Here is a 15722-nt window from a genome sequence, read left to right on the forward strand (position 1 = left end):
TTATCCTTGTTCAATCATTTCTCCGCCACTTAATGACCACAATATCCTTCCTGCCCCCTCCCCTTGCCTCGATCAACTCCCGACTTCCTTTCTCAATTACCTTCTCATCATGAATAAAGCCACACTTTCGCATCACCTGCACACTCGCACGGTTTTCCGCAAATGCGGACCCAATAATCACCTTTGCATTCATCCGCGGTACGACCCATTCCCTGATGAGCGTCGATAGCGCCGCCGCCATGATTCCTTTGCCATGGTGCGCAGGAGTGAGCCAATCTACATCCATCATTAGATTAACCCTAACCCTAATTCGTGGCGACTTGCTGAGAATCAGAAATACTTACATCCCATTGTCCATTTAATCTCCTCATCACCCGCTTTTCTTTCCTCGTTCTCTTTCTCCGCAGCAGCCCGTTCCGGACTATCGGGCGGGATTTCGAAGAATGCTTTTCGGGAGAAACTTATGTCTCCAATTTTCTCCGCTCTCTGGATTCGATCTTCCCCTTCATCGGGCAGGATGCGGATATCGTGAAAGGGACACCCTTCTACGAATTTCTCGGCTTGAGCTGCCTGGAGGATACGTGTCGCCTCTGCGGCGATCATCCGGGTAAAGGCGATTCCGTCATCGCGCGTGTATGGGACGGGCGGACCTTCGAGAAAGAGGTAGATACGAGGATCGTTGAGATTGGTGGTTATTGCGGAGAGGTCGGCTTCGGGGATAAGGGGTTCGGCATCGATGCCATTGGGATTGGGGATGGTGCGTGGAGGAGTGAGGATGATGTTGTCGTGGGGACTGGGAAGGGTGATGTACGGTTCCCCGGTCGGGGAGTAGAAGAGTGGCATTCTGCTTTTCTGCACTGGACAGGGGATATGCTTGATCGTGTTCACAACTCTCGACAGAGGAGAATGAGTCATTGCTGAAGTTACATTCATCCCGGGATGATGGAGAGATGTTTTCGTGTTGATATGAGCCCTAAATTAGCGGGATGACTCATGGTACTAGAAGTGGTAGTAGCTGCTCGTATTCTGGGACATTAACGTGTGCCATAGAAATCTACGCCATGGGAGATAAGATCTCAGATACTATTTGTTGAAGATGAGCAGCTGATGCTTGCTCGAGTAGGCTAAGGACGAGCATGAATTTCAGGAATCAACTGAAGCTTGTTACCTAGTAGGTACCTAGGTAGGTAGGTACCTGTTCTGCATGACTCAACCAACATCCAAATCGAACTATGTAGGCAACTGTCAGATGCCTAGTTGATCAGAAGGGATTCATGAACCACCCATCAACAGGGGACTCGATGCACGACAAGATGCTCAAAGAACAGAATAACTTGGTTGCATTTCGGCAGAACGTCTTCTGCTGAGGAGACGATTTATTGTATTTACGGAGAGGATTTCTCCGACCAACACTACGTTGATTTCTGTTCGATGGACTATGAGATCTCGTATTTGGGTCGGATTGTAAGATTATGTGTTTAGGTATTTCAAATAGCAAACCATCAGGATTTGGTGGGCGTGTTTCTGCAGCACGGATACTTGCGGAATAGGCAGTTGACATGTGATACAATGTCCGCCAAACCTAACCGAGCTAGCATGAACTAAGGAGTAGCCAGGCGCTCGAAAACCATCATTTACTCCGCAAGCTAGGCTCCAAGGAACCGGGGGGGGGGGGGGGATGTTCGGCTAAGGGTCAGCTGCAGGTTACTTAAACTACGGAGTACCTGGGGAGGTGGTTATCTTCGAGGGAAAAATAAAGTGCGACAATTTGAACACAAACTCTCATGATTAAAAGTCTGCAACTTGCGCAACGATGAGTCCGTCGACGCGCTTAGACCAGGATCCACCGGATTATGATGGTGATATTATCGGCTCTCTGCCTTTTGAGATTCTGCTTCAGATCGTGGAGTATCTAGATCCAGCTGACATTATCCAGAGCCAGAGGGTGCGCAATTTCCCATGTGCAGGTAATTATGAATCCTAGCTAAATGGTTCCAGGTCTCCAAGCAATGGCGCGGGCTCTTCTCGTCCGAGAAAGTCATAGGGTGCGTTTTGCGCCTAACGCTAGAGATTTTGGGTCTGGAGGACGAAGAAGTGGCAACCAAGGACGCAATGACCTATTTCGAATGGCGGCATCGCTTGCAGCATGGTCGACCCGTGAAAAAGTTTTTCTTTGCGGGCGCCGACGACAGCGGTGAACCGATCAGGGAACGCAAGCAATATCATTATATGTACGCAGCGCGACGGCTATGCTATCTCAAATATACATCAAATTTAGCCGTATTATACCACTTCGACAAGGATCGGCAGCAATGGCCGTGCGTGGGTTATGTCGGCGAGGAATTTGAGGACATCGAAGATAGAGAGAATGCAATCTGGAGCTCTTTTTTGGCTGATAGAGTTCTTCTTATAGTATGCAGGAGCAGGTATGAGATTATATTGCTTCTCTTCAAGGTATCACCTAACCGGAAACGCTGGCAGGGATCAGTCACTCTTGACAGCGGTCGATCTACAAACAAAGCGACAACGCATCGGATATTTTCCTTCTGGTCGTGTCTCGACCTTTATCGATAAAGACAAGGTGGCCCTGTTGGTGAGAGACACGTATTCATTTCTCATCTACATTTGGGATATAACTACGAACAAACTTCAAAACATCGGTCCCCTGGGCGACGTGACATTGGTGCACATGGACGCGGACCGAAATATGGTGGTGATATTTGAGATCGACTGGCATAGACACCCAACAGAAGTGCAGCAGACAAAGTGGAAGTTTAATGGACAACTTCTCGACAGGAAGCAGTTTCCTCTATCGCCATCGGGCCGTGGCCGTGTTCCTCTGGACGAGGAGACAAGACCGCCACTAACCAGACAATTCCGTTGCTGCCGCAACTTTGGCCACAAGTCAGTAACTCGAGTGGCTTTTGCCGATCATGAAAACGTCGTAATGGACCTCATCTACGATAGCACCATTGACAAGCTGAGTGCTCGATGGATCGATCACGACCTGCCTCCAAATACAAATCTTGTGGTGGAGAATCCATTCATGCTGCTCACGCCGTACATATCCTACTACTACCACGGCGTTCTCAACCGACTCCATATCTGCAACACCGCCAACGGCACCTCAAGGATATACCCATACCAGCAAGACTGTCAGGAGGTCACGGGTGGCCAAAGGGTGGTGTTCGGCGACCGGGAAGTTCTCTGCGTGCACAACGATGATGGCATTCAGCTTTGGTGTTTCAATCCAAACTTCGTTCTCGACCTTCTGGAAGGGAAATGCTTTTTCCTCCCAAAGGAGGAAAGCGGTTGATTCACGAACTCGGAAACCATTTGGTCCGTTGCGTACACGAATTCAACTCTTCAAGGGCTTTCACGCACTTACTGGATCCTCTCTCCTCTACGTTCGGAACAGCTGCCCAATGCGAACGGGGTGGCAGCCGCGTGGTGTGTCCGAAGAGCACAATTAATTTAGAGGAAGCATCAAACCTCGTGAGAACAGCAGCTCAGCTCTGGCAGTCTCGTCTCATTTGTTCAAACCTTGAGTGAAGGATAGTCTTTGCAATCTCCACTGTTACAATCCGTGTAAAACGTTTCTGCGTCGTCGTTAGCGAAGGCACCGGCCGCTTTGGTGGATGGCTAATAGAAGCGGTTAGTGCGTAACACGGTGAGGAGGCAACGGACAGGGTGGTTTGGACAGTCTTGTCATTTCCATGTGAGATAATACGTGGAGGCTAATGATGATTTTGTCGTGTGGTCCGGGGTAGGGCATGTAAGTCCCGCTAACTGGAACGACCAACTGGTAGGTATCAGCGAAGTTTCGAACGAGCAATCGATATTTAATAATCGTCGCGCGAAGACCAAGAATTGTCGGGACGTACTATACTAGGTAATCCCTAATTCGTTCCATGTTGTTCCATATTTTGGATTAGGGCTGTCACACCAGGTCGCTTTGAGGTGTCACACGCCTCAGCGGACACTTCTTAGAGTCCTCAACAGTTTGGTCGTGACAATGAGTCTATGACTGAATTTCGATTATTTGTAGGGCTAGTATGGTACTTAATTGGTCGGACTCGAGTTACATTCAGCTGATCAAACGGAACTTTAGGGTTAGCGTCGAGTCAAACGACGATGATTCTGATCCCTAGTTGACATTTGCTGCAGATTAAGGGGTACCTATAAGAACCGACAATTTCGCGAAACATTTCCGCGAGGTTTTTCTTCGTTCACAAACCGGAGGTGCTCCTTCAACCGCAATAATGACTCTCCCTGTCGACCGCTCTACTGAAGCGACACGCTTGCAACAGGTTCAGATTGACTACAAGTATGATAATGACCTTATTAGCTCCTTGCCTCTGGAGTTGAAGCTTCAGATCGCAAATTATCTAGATCCAGCGGACATTATCCAAAGCCAAAGAGTGCGCAATTGTCCATGTGCCGATATTCATATTGGTCGTCACAAGTCCAAACTGCGATGGCTCTAGGTCTGCAAGCGATGACACGCGCTGTTCTCGTCTAACCCAGTCGTAATGCTTGCTTTGCGCCAAACACTTGAGACTCTGGGCTTTTATGGTGAGGAAGGTGCGATCAAGGACCCGATGGCCTACTTTGAATGGCGGCATCGCTTAACAGGACCGCTAAGCAGGGATCAGTCACTGTGGACGGTAATTGATCTAGGCCAGGAAGAGCAGTCATACGACAAAAACTTTCCTTTTGTCCCTAGTACGGTTATCGCTGGTAAGGACAAATTGGCCATGTTTTGGTGGGACGGGGGTTCATCTACCATCTACATTTGGGATTTAACCGCAGATCAAAGCCGAAAAATAGGCAGCATCGGCAATGTGACATTGTGGCATATGAATGTGGACGAGAACATGCTGGTGACATTCGAGATCGACTGGAATCAACATTTACCGATGGTGCAGCAGACAAAGTGGACGCTAGCCGGACAACTTCTCGACAGGAAGCGTTTTCCTCTATCTCCCTCAGGCTGTGTTCATGTTCGTCTGATCAAGGAGACAAGGCTGCCCTTAGAAAGGCATTACCGCCGCTGCTACAAATTTGGCCACAAAACAATAACTCGAGTGGCTTCTCGGGATGATGAAAATGTCATGATGGATCTTGTCTACGACAGCACCATTGACAGGTTCAGCGCCGTGTCCCCAAACGCGAATCGCTTGCTAGATAATCACTCCACGCTGATCACGCCGTACATATCCTACCATTACGACAGCAGTCTCAACCGACTCCATATCTGCAATACCGCCAACGGCACCTCAAGGATATACCCATACCAGCAAGACCGTCAGGAGGTCACGGGTGGCCAAAGGGTGGTGTTCGGCGACCGGGAAGTTCTCTGCGTACAGAACGATGTCGGCATTCAGATGTGGTGTTTCAATCCGAACTTTGTTTGTCCTATCGGCCATCCGAAGCGTGGATTCTTCTTCCTTCCAATGGAGGAAAACGGTTGACACACAGAATCAGTCTTTCGATCCAGTGTACACTTGACGAAGCGGGTGTGAGGCATGAAGGGGCATGATCATCCTCCATGAATACTACTGCAGTGCTTTCGTGAAGAGTGCGAGTTACTGGCAGATAGGTTAGACTGCTGGTTTATCTCACCTAGGTAAGTAACTTAGGTTGGTTGGACACGACCCGAATTTGCTCCTCGTTTACCAATAGCCTGGTCCGAGATCCGTGCTTCCCCGGACACTAAGAGACCCACACAATTTACCTTTTGCTACTTAGCATGAGTTACATTCAAGTTACCTGAGTAGATACATCACAAACGCCCCCTGACACAGATTTATGCGAGTTAGTCGATTAGAAGCTACTACCTGTAAGGTTTTGGATTGTAGAGGATGGCCATTTAAACTCGGAATTTGGCCTCGATATTCCTGCCATCTTTTTTTTTTTTGTCGCCATCGAAAATCGGGTCTCCTTCGATCGCAATGACGAATTCGCGCCCTGTTGAAGCACTCCGCTTACTGCAGATTCGGCAGCACTATGATGGTGATTTGGTCGGCTCGTTGCCTCTCGAGATTCTACTTCAGATTGTGGAATACCTAGACCCAGGAGACATTGTCCGGAGCCAAAGGGTGTGCAATTGACCGGTCGTCGGCCGTTCGTGGTACTACTGTGTAATGGAGTCATGAATACTAACGGAGACGGTTCTAGGTTTCAAAGCGATGGCGTGCGCTATTTTCATGTGAGACAGTCACCCTGTCTGCCTTGCACCAAACTCTTGCAATTCTGGGTCTTGACAACAAGAGAGTGGCGGTTGAAGACGCGAGGACTTATTACAGATGGCGGCATGGCTTGCAATGCGCTCGGCCAGTGAAGAAGTTCTTTTTGTCCAATAGCGATCTCTGCTTTCTCAGGGACGAACCGATGGAAGAACGTGAACGATATTCGTTTACGTACAATTCGGGACGAATGTGCCATGGCAAGTATACGTTCAACAGATTTTTTCTGCACGACATCCGGGGGAACTTTGGGTTGTTGATCGGCGGCGATGAGTTTGATAACGTTGAAGATAGAGAGAATGCCATTTGGAGCTTCTTTCTATCTGAAGATTATCTTTTTCTCGTATGTGAGATTGGGTATGGGGTCACGTTGCTTCATTTTATGGCAGCTCCTAATGGAAACGCTGGCAGGCATCAGTCACGGTGGACAGTGTATAAAACTTTTATGGAACCGGCACTGGAGCGGCAAGCCGGCAGAAAGTTCCCTTGTAACCCTTGTATGGTTCGGATCGAAAAGAACACATTGGCCATGTTTGGCGTGACCTTGGAGTCAGGTTTCCACGTCTGTTGCATCTACATTTGGGATTTGAGCGCAGATCAAATCTACAGGATCAACAACATTGGCGTTATATGGCTGTGGCACATGGACGTGGATGATAACAGGCTAGTGACATTCGAGATGAACTGGAGGAAACAGCCGCCGATGGTCCGACAGACCAAGTGGACGTTGACCGGGCAGCGTCTCGACAGGAAACAATTTCCGCTGCCACTCTCGGCAAGTTTTCGTGACCGCCTAAGTGAAAAAACAAGGTTTCGACGACAAGATGATTGCGTCAGTCACACGTTTGGCCATAAGACAGTAACCCGGCTGGTTTCTGACCAGGAACCCAATATCATGTTGGACCTCATATATGATTACGCCACCGACAAGCTGAGCCTTCGATGTGTCGACCACGACGCGTCCCTGAAGGATAACTCCTTTTTCAATAATCCTTGCCCCTTGCTCACCCCATACATATCCTACCAATGGGACAACCAGCTCGGCCAGCTCCATGTCATCAACACCGCCAACGGCTCCTCACACATGCACCCGTACCAGCGGGACTGTCGCGAGATCACAGATAGCGGGAAGGTGCTGATGGGCAACAATGAGGTCCTTTTCCTGCTTAGCGTTGACGGCATTCAAATCTGGATCTTCAATCCAAACTTCGACTTCGACCTTGAGCTTGGGGACCCTTTCATTCCAATGGAGGCTAGTGGCTGAATTGGGAAAATAAAGATTATTTGATCCAGTATGCATTCTTGAAATGAATCAAACTTATGAATGACTTGCTCGTCCTCGGGCGATAAAATGCAGGGTAATACGAAGCAAGAAGAGAAGTCATTGCCTGCTGCAGTCAGTCTAAGTCTCAACTGCATCTTGAATGACGGTGCTCGGGCAAAGAGAAATTCTTATGAAGCCTTCCGGCGACTCTCAGTCATTTACTAGCAGCCATGTTTCGCCGCAGAGTCGGTCGGAATGCCAGTGCGATGATCGCAATACATCAGTGATTCCAAAAACTCAGCAAGCCATTCGATGATTAAACCCTCTGCAAATCTCCGTCTCTATCGTTCATGTTCAGAGTGAAGAATTCTCCGCCTTCCGCGGCGATCCTCAGTACGCACTATCATCTGTGGGACGCAGAGCTCTCGAAGGAGTCGTGGATGTGGACTGTGAAATTGGCAGGTACAGTTGGCTCGGTACTACGAGATGATACAGGAAGTCTGCAGTCCTCTGAGCAAGTACTATTTAAATAAGACGTTGCAGAGTACCTACGGAGCATTAGAAGTAAGGAAATAAAAATCTGGCTATCTGAGAACTCTACTAGTCATATTCCTGGATTTAGGCATTTTCATCATCACTTTTGCAGGTGAACCTCACTGGACTCACTTTTAGTCTCTTGCGTCCTGACAGTTGACTACTGCATGAGGTGCCTGTATGAGGTACTACAAATCCCAAGGATAGATCAGACCGTAGGCAACGAGTGCCTAACCAAGATTGGATTAGGCAGACCTACACTACACTCGAGATTCATGTGGTGCGAGAAGCTGCAGCCTGCAACTTTGAACTTCTGATAACACTACGTGCGAAATATAAAGAAATCTCTCACGTGAACTGTTGAGCTAAAAGAAAAAAAAAAAAAAAAAAAAAAAAAAAAAAAAACCCTACTTATCAGCACTATTAAGGAAACCTGAGAGTGACAATCTGTTATGACTTATGACGTCTCCATTTTCCTCTGGGGCCGGAAGTTGCGTTTTCCTTCGATTGCCGCGATGAATCCCTGCACTGATCGCCCTGTTGAATCGGCACGGATACACCAGATACGGTCCGGCCATGACGGTGATCATGTCGGTTCTTTGCCTCTTGAGATTATGCTCCAGATTGCGGAACATATGGATCCAGCAGACATTGTCAGGAGTCAAAGGGTGTGCATAATTGACTACTTGTTGATCAGTCACCTCTTCAGCACCTCGTATCCTAACAGGAGCTCTGGTAGGTATCGAAAAGATGGCGCACAATATTCTCGTGTGAGCCAGTCATAAAGTGTGCTTTGCATAAAGCACTTGCAATTCTTGGCTTGGACAGCGAGGCAGTGGCAGCCAGAGACGCAAGGGCCTATTTCCGATGGTTACATGGTTTACAGTGTGGCCAGCCTGTGGCAAAGTTCTTTCTTCACCGCGAAGAACTTGTCGGAGAGCGCCGAGGAAGTACATGTATGTACGACTCGCGGCGATTATGCTGTGGTTCACATGCATCCAACGAAGTGGTGTTATTCTATCTGGAGACTAGACACAAAACAACTTTTGTTGGCGCTGAATTTGATGATGTTGAAGATGCAGAGGATGCATTTTGGAGCTTCTATCTGTCCAATAGATATGTTGTTCTAATTTGCGATGCCAGGTATGAGTGTGGTCCATTTTCCTTTCCTAGTTGGATCATCTCCTGACAATCGCTGGCAGGGGTCGGTCACTGTGGACAGTATATGATATCCAGACACAACAGAGGCAAGGCTGCAGAGAGTTTCCTGGTAGCCCTGAAACGATCTTGATGGAAAAGGACAAATTGGCTTGGCTTAGTTCGACGTCCGAGTCATCATCTCAAACTTACACAAACTACATTTGGGACTTGAGTGCGGATCGGGTAGGAATCATAGACAATATCGGCGAGGTGTGGTTATGGCACATGGATACGGACCGGAACTTGCTTGTGACATTCGAGATCGACTGGGAGAAACATCCGGCGGAGGTGCAGCAGACGGAGTGGACGTTGCGTGGGCGGCCTTTCAATAGAAAACGTTTTGCTCTCCCGCTGTCGGGTCATTACCCTGGCCAACTGGATGAGACAAAGTTTATACCAGAAACAGACTGCCTTAATCACACGTTTGCCCACAAGACAGTAGCCCGACTGGTTTCGAAGGTCGAAGAAAATGTCATGATGGACCTTGTGTACGACTGCCCCATCAACAAGCTGAGCGCCCGATGGATCGATCACGATCTACCCCCGAAAGCAAGTTACAATCTGCTTCATTGTTGCGATTTGCTCACTCCCTATATATCCTATCAATGGAATGCTTCTCTTGGGCAGCTCCATATATGCAACACCGCCAACAACACCTCACGCATGCGGCCGTACCAGTGGGAATGCCGAGAGATCCAGGGAGGAGAGAAGGAACCCTTCGGTGACCAGGAGGTCCTATGCCTGTTTAGCCCGGATGGCGTTCAAATCTGGTGCTTCAATCCAAACTTTATTCCCAGCCTACTGAAGGATAATTCAGTGGAGGAAAGGAGCTGAAATCACGGGATCGGAACCATTATCCAGTGCGTAACTTAATCCTTGAACAGATCGAATGCACTAAAGTGCGTTCTCGTCCTCACAAAGCAATGCAGCATATATCACGAAGCAAAAAAAAAAAAGCAAGTCATGGTCCGCGGCAGTCAACAGAGGTTCCGACCTACGTCTTGGAGGAGGGCACCGGAGCAGAGAGAAGAATAAATGATTTCCCCGATGGAGCCCCCGCGCTCTTCAGTCATTCAATGATAGTACTTCGTCACAGACCCATCCAGAATGCTAACCCTATTATTCGCGGTACAGTAGCCTCGTAGTTCGGACAACTCATCAACACGTGAAGATATGGCATCCGTGGCTCCAGTGATCCCGTGCCCATTTTCTTGGATCACTTGCATCTCTCCACAACGACCAAAATGCCAGAGCGCTACTCAGAATGGGGTACGGAGCAGTCTCTAAAAATTTGACTTTGACGTGTCGCCAACTGTTCCGTAAAGTGGTTCAATGCTCCCCCTTCCCCGCGCCAAAGGATGAGGCAGTAGCCCTTGTCCACTCCTCTGATTGCACGTCCAGTATCTCAAAAACACTAAATCGTGCAGGCACTGTTGCCTCCTCAAGTCCTTATGGGTGTAGAGCCTTAGGATAATCTCCAAAGGTAGACATTGGGACCATTGAGGCTGACGGCTGGCGGGTGGAGGGCCGCGGCCGGTACGGCGGCGTCGTCATTGCCATTGGCGGTGATGCGCGAAGGGGTGAAGTTGATGTTTAGTGCGAATTAAAGAGGGGAATCCCCGATTCAGCGAATAGGAGAGAAGCACTGCGCTTCGTACACATCCTTAAGACGGTAACCTGAACGAGAATGAGTAATTATAGTCACATTCATTTCTAACTACATACACATAACACCGTAGAGTGGATGGTATCGAATCGTAACTTATCTCAGAAATCCGGTGGGCACTCCAAATCCCGCAGTTTCTGGGCCAGAAACCGGCCGAGCGCCGCAGACTTGGATTCCAAAGCGAGAAGGATTTCTGGTGACGAGTTCAGGTTCAATGCTGCAAGCCGCGCGAGGTCGTTGTTGCGATCAATTTCGTACTGCGTTTCGAGAATCGAGTCCGGGTCTCGATTCTGGTCTTGAGTAGGCGCTCGTCCCGAGCCTACGCTGCCGGGTGCTGACGATCCATTTGCGGAAGCAGTCTTGGATCCTGTTTCTTCGGTTTCTGCCTGACCTTGCGGTTCGGAGGACTCGAGTTTCATCGGCCCGACTGCGGCAAGTAAGACTTTGTCCGCGATTTTTGTCACCACTGCGACCCGGTTGTCATTTTCAAAAACAATCGACCCCACGTCACCCAGCGGGACTGATGGTGTCGTCACAAACGACGATGGATGGCTCGCCGGATTGACACCCGTTAGGTTTCCTGACGACACCGTTTTCGCATACGTTGTGTATGCCGCCCCGTACGTCGCGCTCAGATTGCGCAATTGCCGCTGCGGCAGATCCGATGCGTAGGCAAAGATTGCACCGTTCGTAGCAAAGATGCTGCTTTTGTCAGTATCGAGTACATCCCGCCCCCATGAATTTCTTACTCACAGCAAGGATGTTATCTCTGGCGGCGAAATGTTGTCTTCCAAGAGCCCGCTTAGGGCATCTGGGTCGAGCATCTTAATGTCCGGCAGTTCCGGCGTCATTGTGTCGTCCTCGTCGGTTTCTGCGTCGAACGATGGACAGGACACCGTCTCGCTACATGCGCTGTCTGCTCCGTCGGTGCTGCTCACGTTTGTCACCGAGCAGTCCTCGGGGAAAAAGAAGCAGTTGTCCCAGTAGTCCGCGTCGGTCAGGTCGTACTCGATAGGATCAGGCGAGCAAGGTAGAAGGTTCTGGGCGCACTGCACGCTACTCCGGGCCCAGTACGGCACAAAGGGCTCTTCCCCGTCAAGGGCTGCCAGGAACTCAGTCTGCGAAGAGTCCAGTTTAGCCATGGTGGACTATGCAATCCTAATGACAACTAAATGTTTATAAAAGCTATCGATCAACCCGCCAATGGGCCATGCCTCTCGCCGCATACAAAACAACAGCTTTGCTGATGGCTTCAACCGCGGGGTTGAGGTTCACGCCGTGATCCAGCGAAGCTGTTGTTGGTCCCTCCACGAGGTTTTCGACCGGTGCGGACAGAAAGGCGGAAGATCGAACATGATGCTCTGGCAATAGCGGGCAGCAAAGGGCATAAATACCTCAGATGACACAGCTTACAGTCACAGGGTCGGGGCTCAAGCGCCTGCGTTGATTCCGTGATGGAGAGGCGCCCAAGACGCGGTGTTGGCGGTTGTCGCGCCAAGCAAGAAAGCGGGAAGGTCCGAGTCCACCGCCCCGCGCTTTCCTGATTCTGTCTTGGCACTGTATGTATGCACAGACTGCCCTTTTGCTCCATTTCTCATGACTCGTCATTCATTCCATTATGAAAATGACGGGCATGCTCTCTGCAGGACATATTTTCTTTTTTTTTCCTCCAGACACAAGGCTGCAGTTTGCCTATCACATGGGAAGTCCCCCATGCTACGTGGAGGAAACTCCTCGTCAGCAATACATAGCTTCCTGTATCCTGAATCGGCGACAAAATGGCGGCCTAACTCCGAACCTCCGCGGACTCGGTAGAATGCGAACTTTGAGTCGCCGATCAGGACCTCCTCGTAGGTTATGACGATTTTGGAGGAAGAAAATTTGGGGTCTGGGGATCAGGATTCAGGGTCCAATGGTCTATTCAGCCCACAGCTGCTGGGTCATGTATCCTGTATGCTGTTAATAATGAGTGCGCCTTGCAGAGAGAGGTTTGCAAGAACGCTTGGGCCCAGAGCCTGATCCCGCTTCTGTCTGTTTTCTCAACGCTCCGAGCCAATCTGTGCTCAACTACAAGTTCGGGACGCGTGTGTGGGAGGATAGGTAATGTCTTCCGTATTCTGGCTATTGACAGCGATCGTCATCGGAGTAGGCTGCCGCGATTTGCATCTTGCCATCGGCCTTTCAGCTGCCGTTCAGCTGCTCCCCACAGAATCTTTGCTTTTTGGCTTCTAGCCCATGCTATGTGAAAGTTTGAGGTTGGTCATGCGAGCTTTTTCTTGATTCGTCTTGGGTTCGGATGGATCCGTGCTTCTCGCGGATAATAAAAAAAAATTTCGCCCAAACCCCAAGACAACTCGAAACCCAAATCATGGAGCTGCTCCGTTGGTCCAGGCCAGGTCAATCATCGTAGCCACGCGACCATAGAATTTCTTGCTGTCAGTGCGTCCAAGCGATACTACTCGTACTCGTAGCTTGGCTCAAGTCATCTCCTGACAGAGCGGAACTTCGCCGCGTAACCGCGGGTGGAAAATGCCGAGTGTCGTCATTGTCCCTCAACGCGTTGACCTGAATGCCACAATCAAGCAGTGTACACGTCCTCCATGGTCATCATTGGTCCCTCCAAAGCGTGCATATTGAATAAGTAGTTACTGTTGATTGAGCCACAAAGGCACTCGTTCTTCCAAGCAAGGAATCTTGGTTTGTGCGGAGAGTTGTTTCTCAGGCGACCAATCCGAAACTAACCCCGTCCGACAGGATTCTGAAGGGTAAGACAGGCACCAAAGAATACCAAATGCACCAATCATTGGAATCTCGATCTGATCATGACACATTATTAATGCAAACGCCTGGAAGGATGCGTGGCACGGGTGAAAGGAATCTTTGAACCTGCCTCAAGGGCCTCTTAACATCCCAGTATTACGAGTTTTGCTACCTTGGGAGCCTGAGACTACAACTGCATTGCTCTTGACATCTGATCAGAACTCTGTAGCTGTGCCCTAAATCTTCTCCGACGATTAGAATTTTCTGACATTAGCTTCACGTTGACTCTTAATGAAATACATTAGTACGGAGTTGTTAATAGGATTAAAGTCTCCGAACGTGAACCGAATACTAAAGTACAACTTGTTTTCACAACCAGACTCTCCAACCTCACCACAAGAAGTCAAGACGAAACATGATAGGGCAAGAAAGGTACTGCCCAACCAGTTTCCCTCTTCCAAAGTTCCCTCCATTGCAGCTCCGTGCGCAATTCACATCCATCGATGTACCGTGTGAATCCAATTCGTCCCAGATTCATGGAGGATTCCATGGTTGGATCCTACTTCTCCTCACACAACGTCAACAGCACATCGTGCTCCGCAGTGCACATTTTAGGATGAATCCCTGGTGGAGGAATCCCATCTTTCCAGACAATGCTCTCGCAGTTCGGGTTTGACGAAGTCACGGACACCGTCTTGTTGGCAAATGGGTCGCCGTTCACGTCCCCAATGGCATACCAAACGTTGTTGCCCTCCACCGTGTACCCAAAGTCTAGCTGCGGGCTGCCATTCCAGAGTCCATCTTTCTCTCGGCTGATTTTGATGGTGATGCCGCCCATTTTCTCATCGTGGCGGAGCTGCTCGCTGTAGCCTTGGTTTGACTGGAGGGTGTGCTGCGGGCCCACCTCGGACCCGACAGACCAGAGGTAGACCGGGTAATTGCAGCGGTTTCGAACGATGGCGTGGCCCAGGCCGTAGGCTGGGGAGAGGAGGGAAAGAGCAGCGGCGGCGAGGGCGATGAGCTTCATCTTGCTTAGCTGACTGGGTGAGATGATGCTTGAGGCTGATTCAATGGGGCCCATGAAGGATTTTATAGACGCATGCTGAGGTTGACCTTGATGACAGTCGCCCTGAAACTGTCGAGGATGCCATCCGGAAAAGAAATTCCCGTGTGGCGCCCACAGACACTGTGGCTTTGTTCGCCCTGAGTCATGTAGGGTATAGCTATGCAACATTGTGATACACTTGCCTGTCAATATCGTCCCTCAAACGTCATTTTTTTATCGGATATTCAATAAAGGACAGTACAACTGTGCGAGTAGACAACTCTTCTCCCCTTGCATCCTTCTTCTCGCGGCGTCTCATTGGTTAGGAAAGTTGTACATCGCATTCCAAGTATGTCCGAATTGAATCCAGCCAGGTCGATTTGCCAGGAACGTGAGCCAAAAGGTATCGTGTGTCTGAAGACGTATTCATATATAGAAGGATCACCATGCGAGCAATGATGTTCCACGATCGGGAATTTTGCTAAAATATGGTTGTCCGTGTCGATTGACCAGCTCTGGCAATGCTCAGCGCGGTTTAACGGTGCCCGAAACTTGATCAGCAGATTTCAAGGGCTAACCCTACGGCAGAATTGCAATTTTGTCGCTCGCAATAGCAACTTGGCCAAGGAATGAGCTGGGCTCCTTGTCCGTTTCAACAGTCGGCAAGTGGCAATGTCTCGGTTCAAGCCGGATTCAGTAGCGGTAACTGGACTCAATAGCTTTCGTCTTTTTCAAGGGAATTTCCAATGTCTTGAAGGACGGCCTTGAGCACCTTTTCAGCTCTCCGAACAGAATTATTCTGCTTTACAGGAGCCAATGACCAATGGCGGGGCACCGCTTCAATCCCAGGAAATTCCAACAACGAAGTGAGTCGGCTATATTGTACGATTGAATTGATTCCATACCGTAGGATGCTATCTTCATTGTCTGACGACCAAGTCTCAGGTTGCTTGCCCTAGCTCGCTTTCCACGAGTGGGCTCATGCCACCACTTCAGCAACTTTTC

At 49.4% G+C, this 15722-nt stretch overlaps 8 protein-coding genes across 8 annotated transcripts; 5 read left to right on the top strand and 3 right to left on the bottom strand.

Moving 5' to 3' along the window:
- Positions 1 to 10: 10 nt before the first annotated feature.
- VTN49DRAFT_6634 (uncharacterized protein) lies at positions 11 to 843 on the bottom strand (the record flags this gene model as incomplete). The annotated part of the gene is made up of 2 exons (XM_069414814.1): positions 11 to 276; positions 345 to 843. 2 exons carry the CDS (start codon positions 841 to 843, stop codon positions 11 to 13), a joined length of 765 nt encoding a protein of 254 aa, XP_069265290.1.
- A 970-nt stretch (positions 844 to 1813) lies between these two features.
- VTN49DRAFT_6635 (uncharacterized protein) lies at positions 1814 to 3316 on the top strand (the record flags this gene model as incomplete). The annotated part of the gene is made up of 3 exons (XM_069414815.1): positions 1814 to 1945; positions 1999 to 2426; positions 2482 to 3316. The coding sequence occupies 3 exons, from the start codon at positions 1814 to 1816 to the stop codon at positions 3314 to 3316; spliced, it is 1395 nt and encodes a 464-aa protein (XP_069265291.1).
- Positions 3317 to 4532: 1216 nt separating this feature from the next.
- On the top strand, positions 4533 to 5474 carry VTN49DRAFT_6636 (uncharacterized protein; the record flags this gene model as incomplete). Its single annotated transcript, XM_069414816.1, has 1 exon — positions 4533 to 5474. One exon carries the CDS (start codon positions 4533 to 4535, stop codon positions 5472 to 5474), a length of 942 nt encoding a protein of 313 aa, XP_069265292.1.
- Positions 5475 to 5954: 480 nt separating this feature from the next.
- Positions 5955 to 7512, top strand: VTN49DRAFT_6637 (uncharacterized protein; the record flags this gene model as incomplete). The annotated part of the gene is made up of 3 exons (XM_069414817.1): positions 5955 to 6101; positions 6181 to 6605; positions 6660 to 7512. 3 exons carry the CDS (start codon positions 5955 to 5957, stop codon positions 7510 to 7512), a joined length of 1425 nt encoding a protein of 474 aa, XP_069265293.1.
- Positions 7513 to 9336: 1824 nt separating this feature from the next.
- VTN49DRAFT_6638 (uncharacterized protein) lies at positions 9337 to 10080 on the top strand (the record flags this gene model as incomplete). Its single annotated transcript, XM_069414818.1, has 1 exon — positions 9337 to 10080. One exon carries the CDS (start codon positions 9337 to 9339, stop codon positions 10078 to 10080), a length of 744 nt encoding a protein of 247 aa, XP_069265294.1.
- A 933-nt stretch (positions 10081 to 11013) lies between these two features.
- On the bottom strand, positions 11014 to 12054 carry VTN49DRAFT_6639 (uncharacterized protein; the record flags this gene model as incomplete). Its single annotated transcript, XM_069414819.1, has 2 exons — positions 11014 to 11614; positions 11666 to 12054. The coding sequence occupies 2 exons, from the start codon at positions 12052 to 12054 to the stop codon at positions 11014 to 11016; spliced, it is 990 nt and encodes a 329-aa protein (XP_069265295.1).
- A 1909-nt stretch (positions 12055 to 13963) lies between these two features.
- On the top strand, positions 13964 to 14188 carry VTN49DRAFT_6640 (uncharacterized protein; the record flags this gene model as incomplete). The annotated part of the gene is made up of 1 exon (XM_069414821.1): positions 13964 to 14188. The coding sequence occupies one exon, from the start codon at positions 13964 to 13966 to the stop codon at positions 14186 to 14188; it is 225 nt and encodes a 74-aa protein (XP_069265296.1).
- A 43-nt stretch (positions 14189 to 14231) lies between these two features.
- Positions 14232 to 14906, bottom strand: VTN49DRAFT_6641 (uncharacterized protein; the record flags this gene model as incomplete). The annotated part of the gene is made up of 1 exon (XM_069414822.1): positions 14232 to 14906. The coding sequence occupies one exon, from the start codon at positions 14904 to 14906 to the stop codon at positions 14232 to 14234; it is 675 nt and encodes a 224-aa protein (XP_069265297.1).
- Positions 14907 to 15722: the final 816 nt, after the last annotated feature.

Source organism: Thermomyces lanuginosus (genome assembly GCF_041956635.1).
Source record: "Thermomyces lanuginosus strain ATCC 200065 unplaced genomic scaffold VTN49scaffold_41, whole genome shotgun sequence".
Lineage (NCBI taxonomy): Eukaryota > Fungi > Ascomycota > Eurotiomycetes > Eurotiales > Trichocomaceae > Thermomyces > Thermomyces lanuginosus.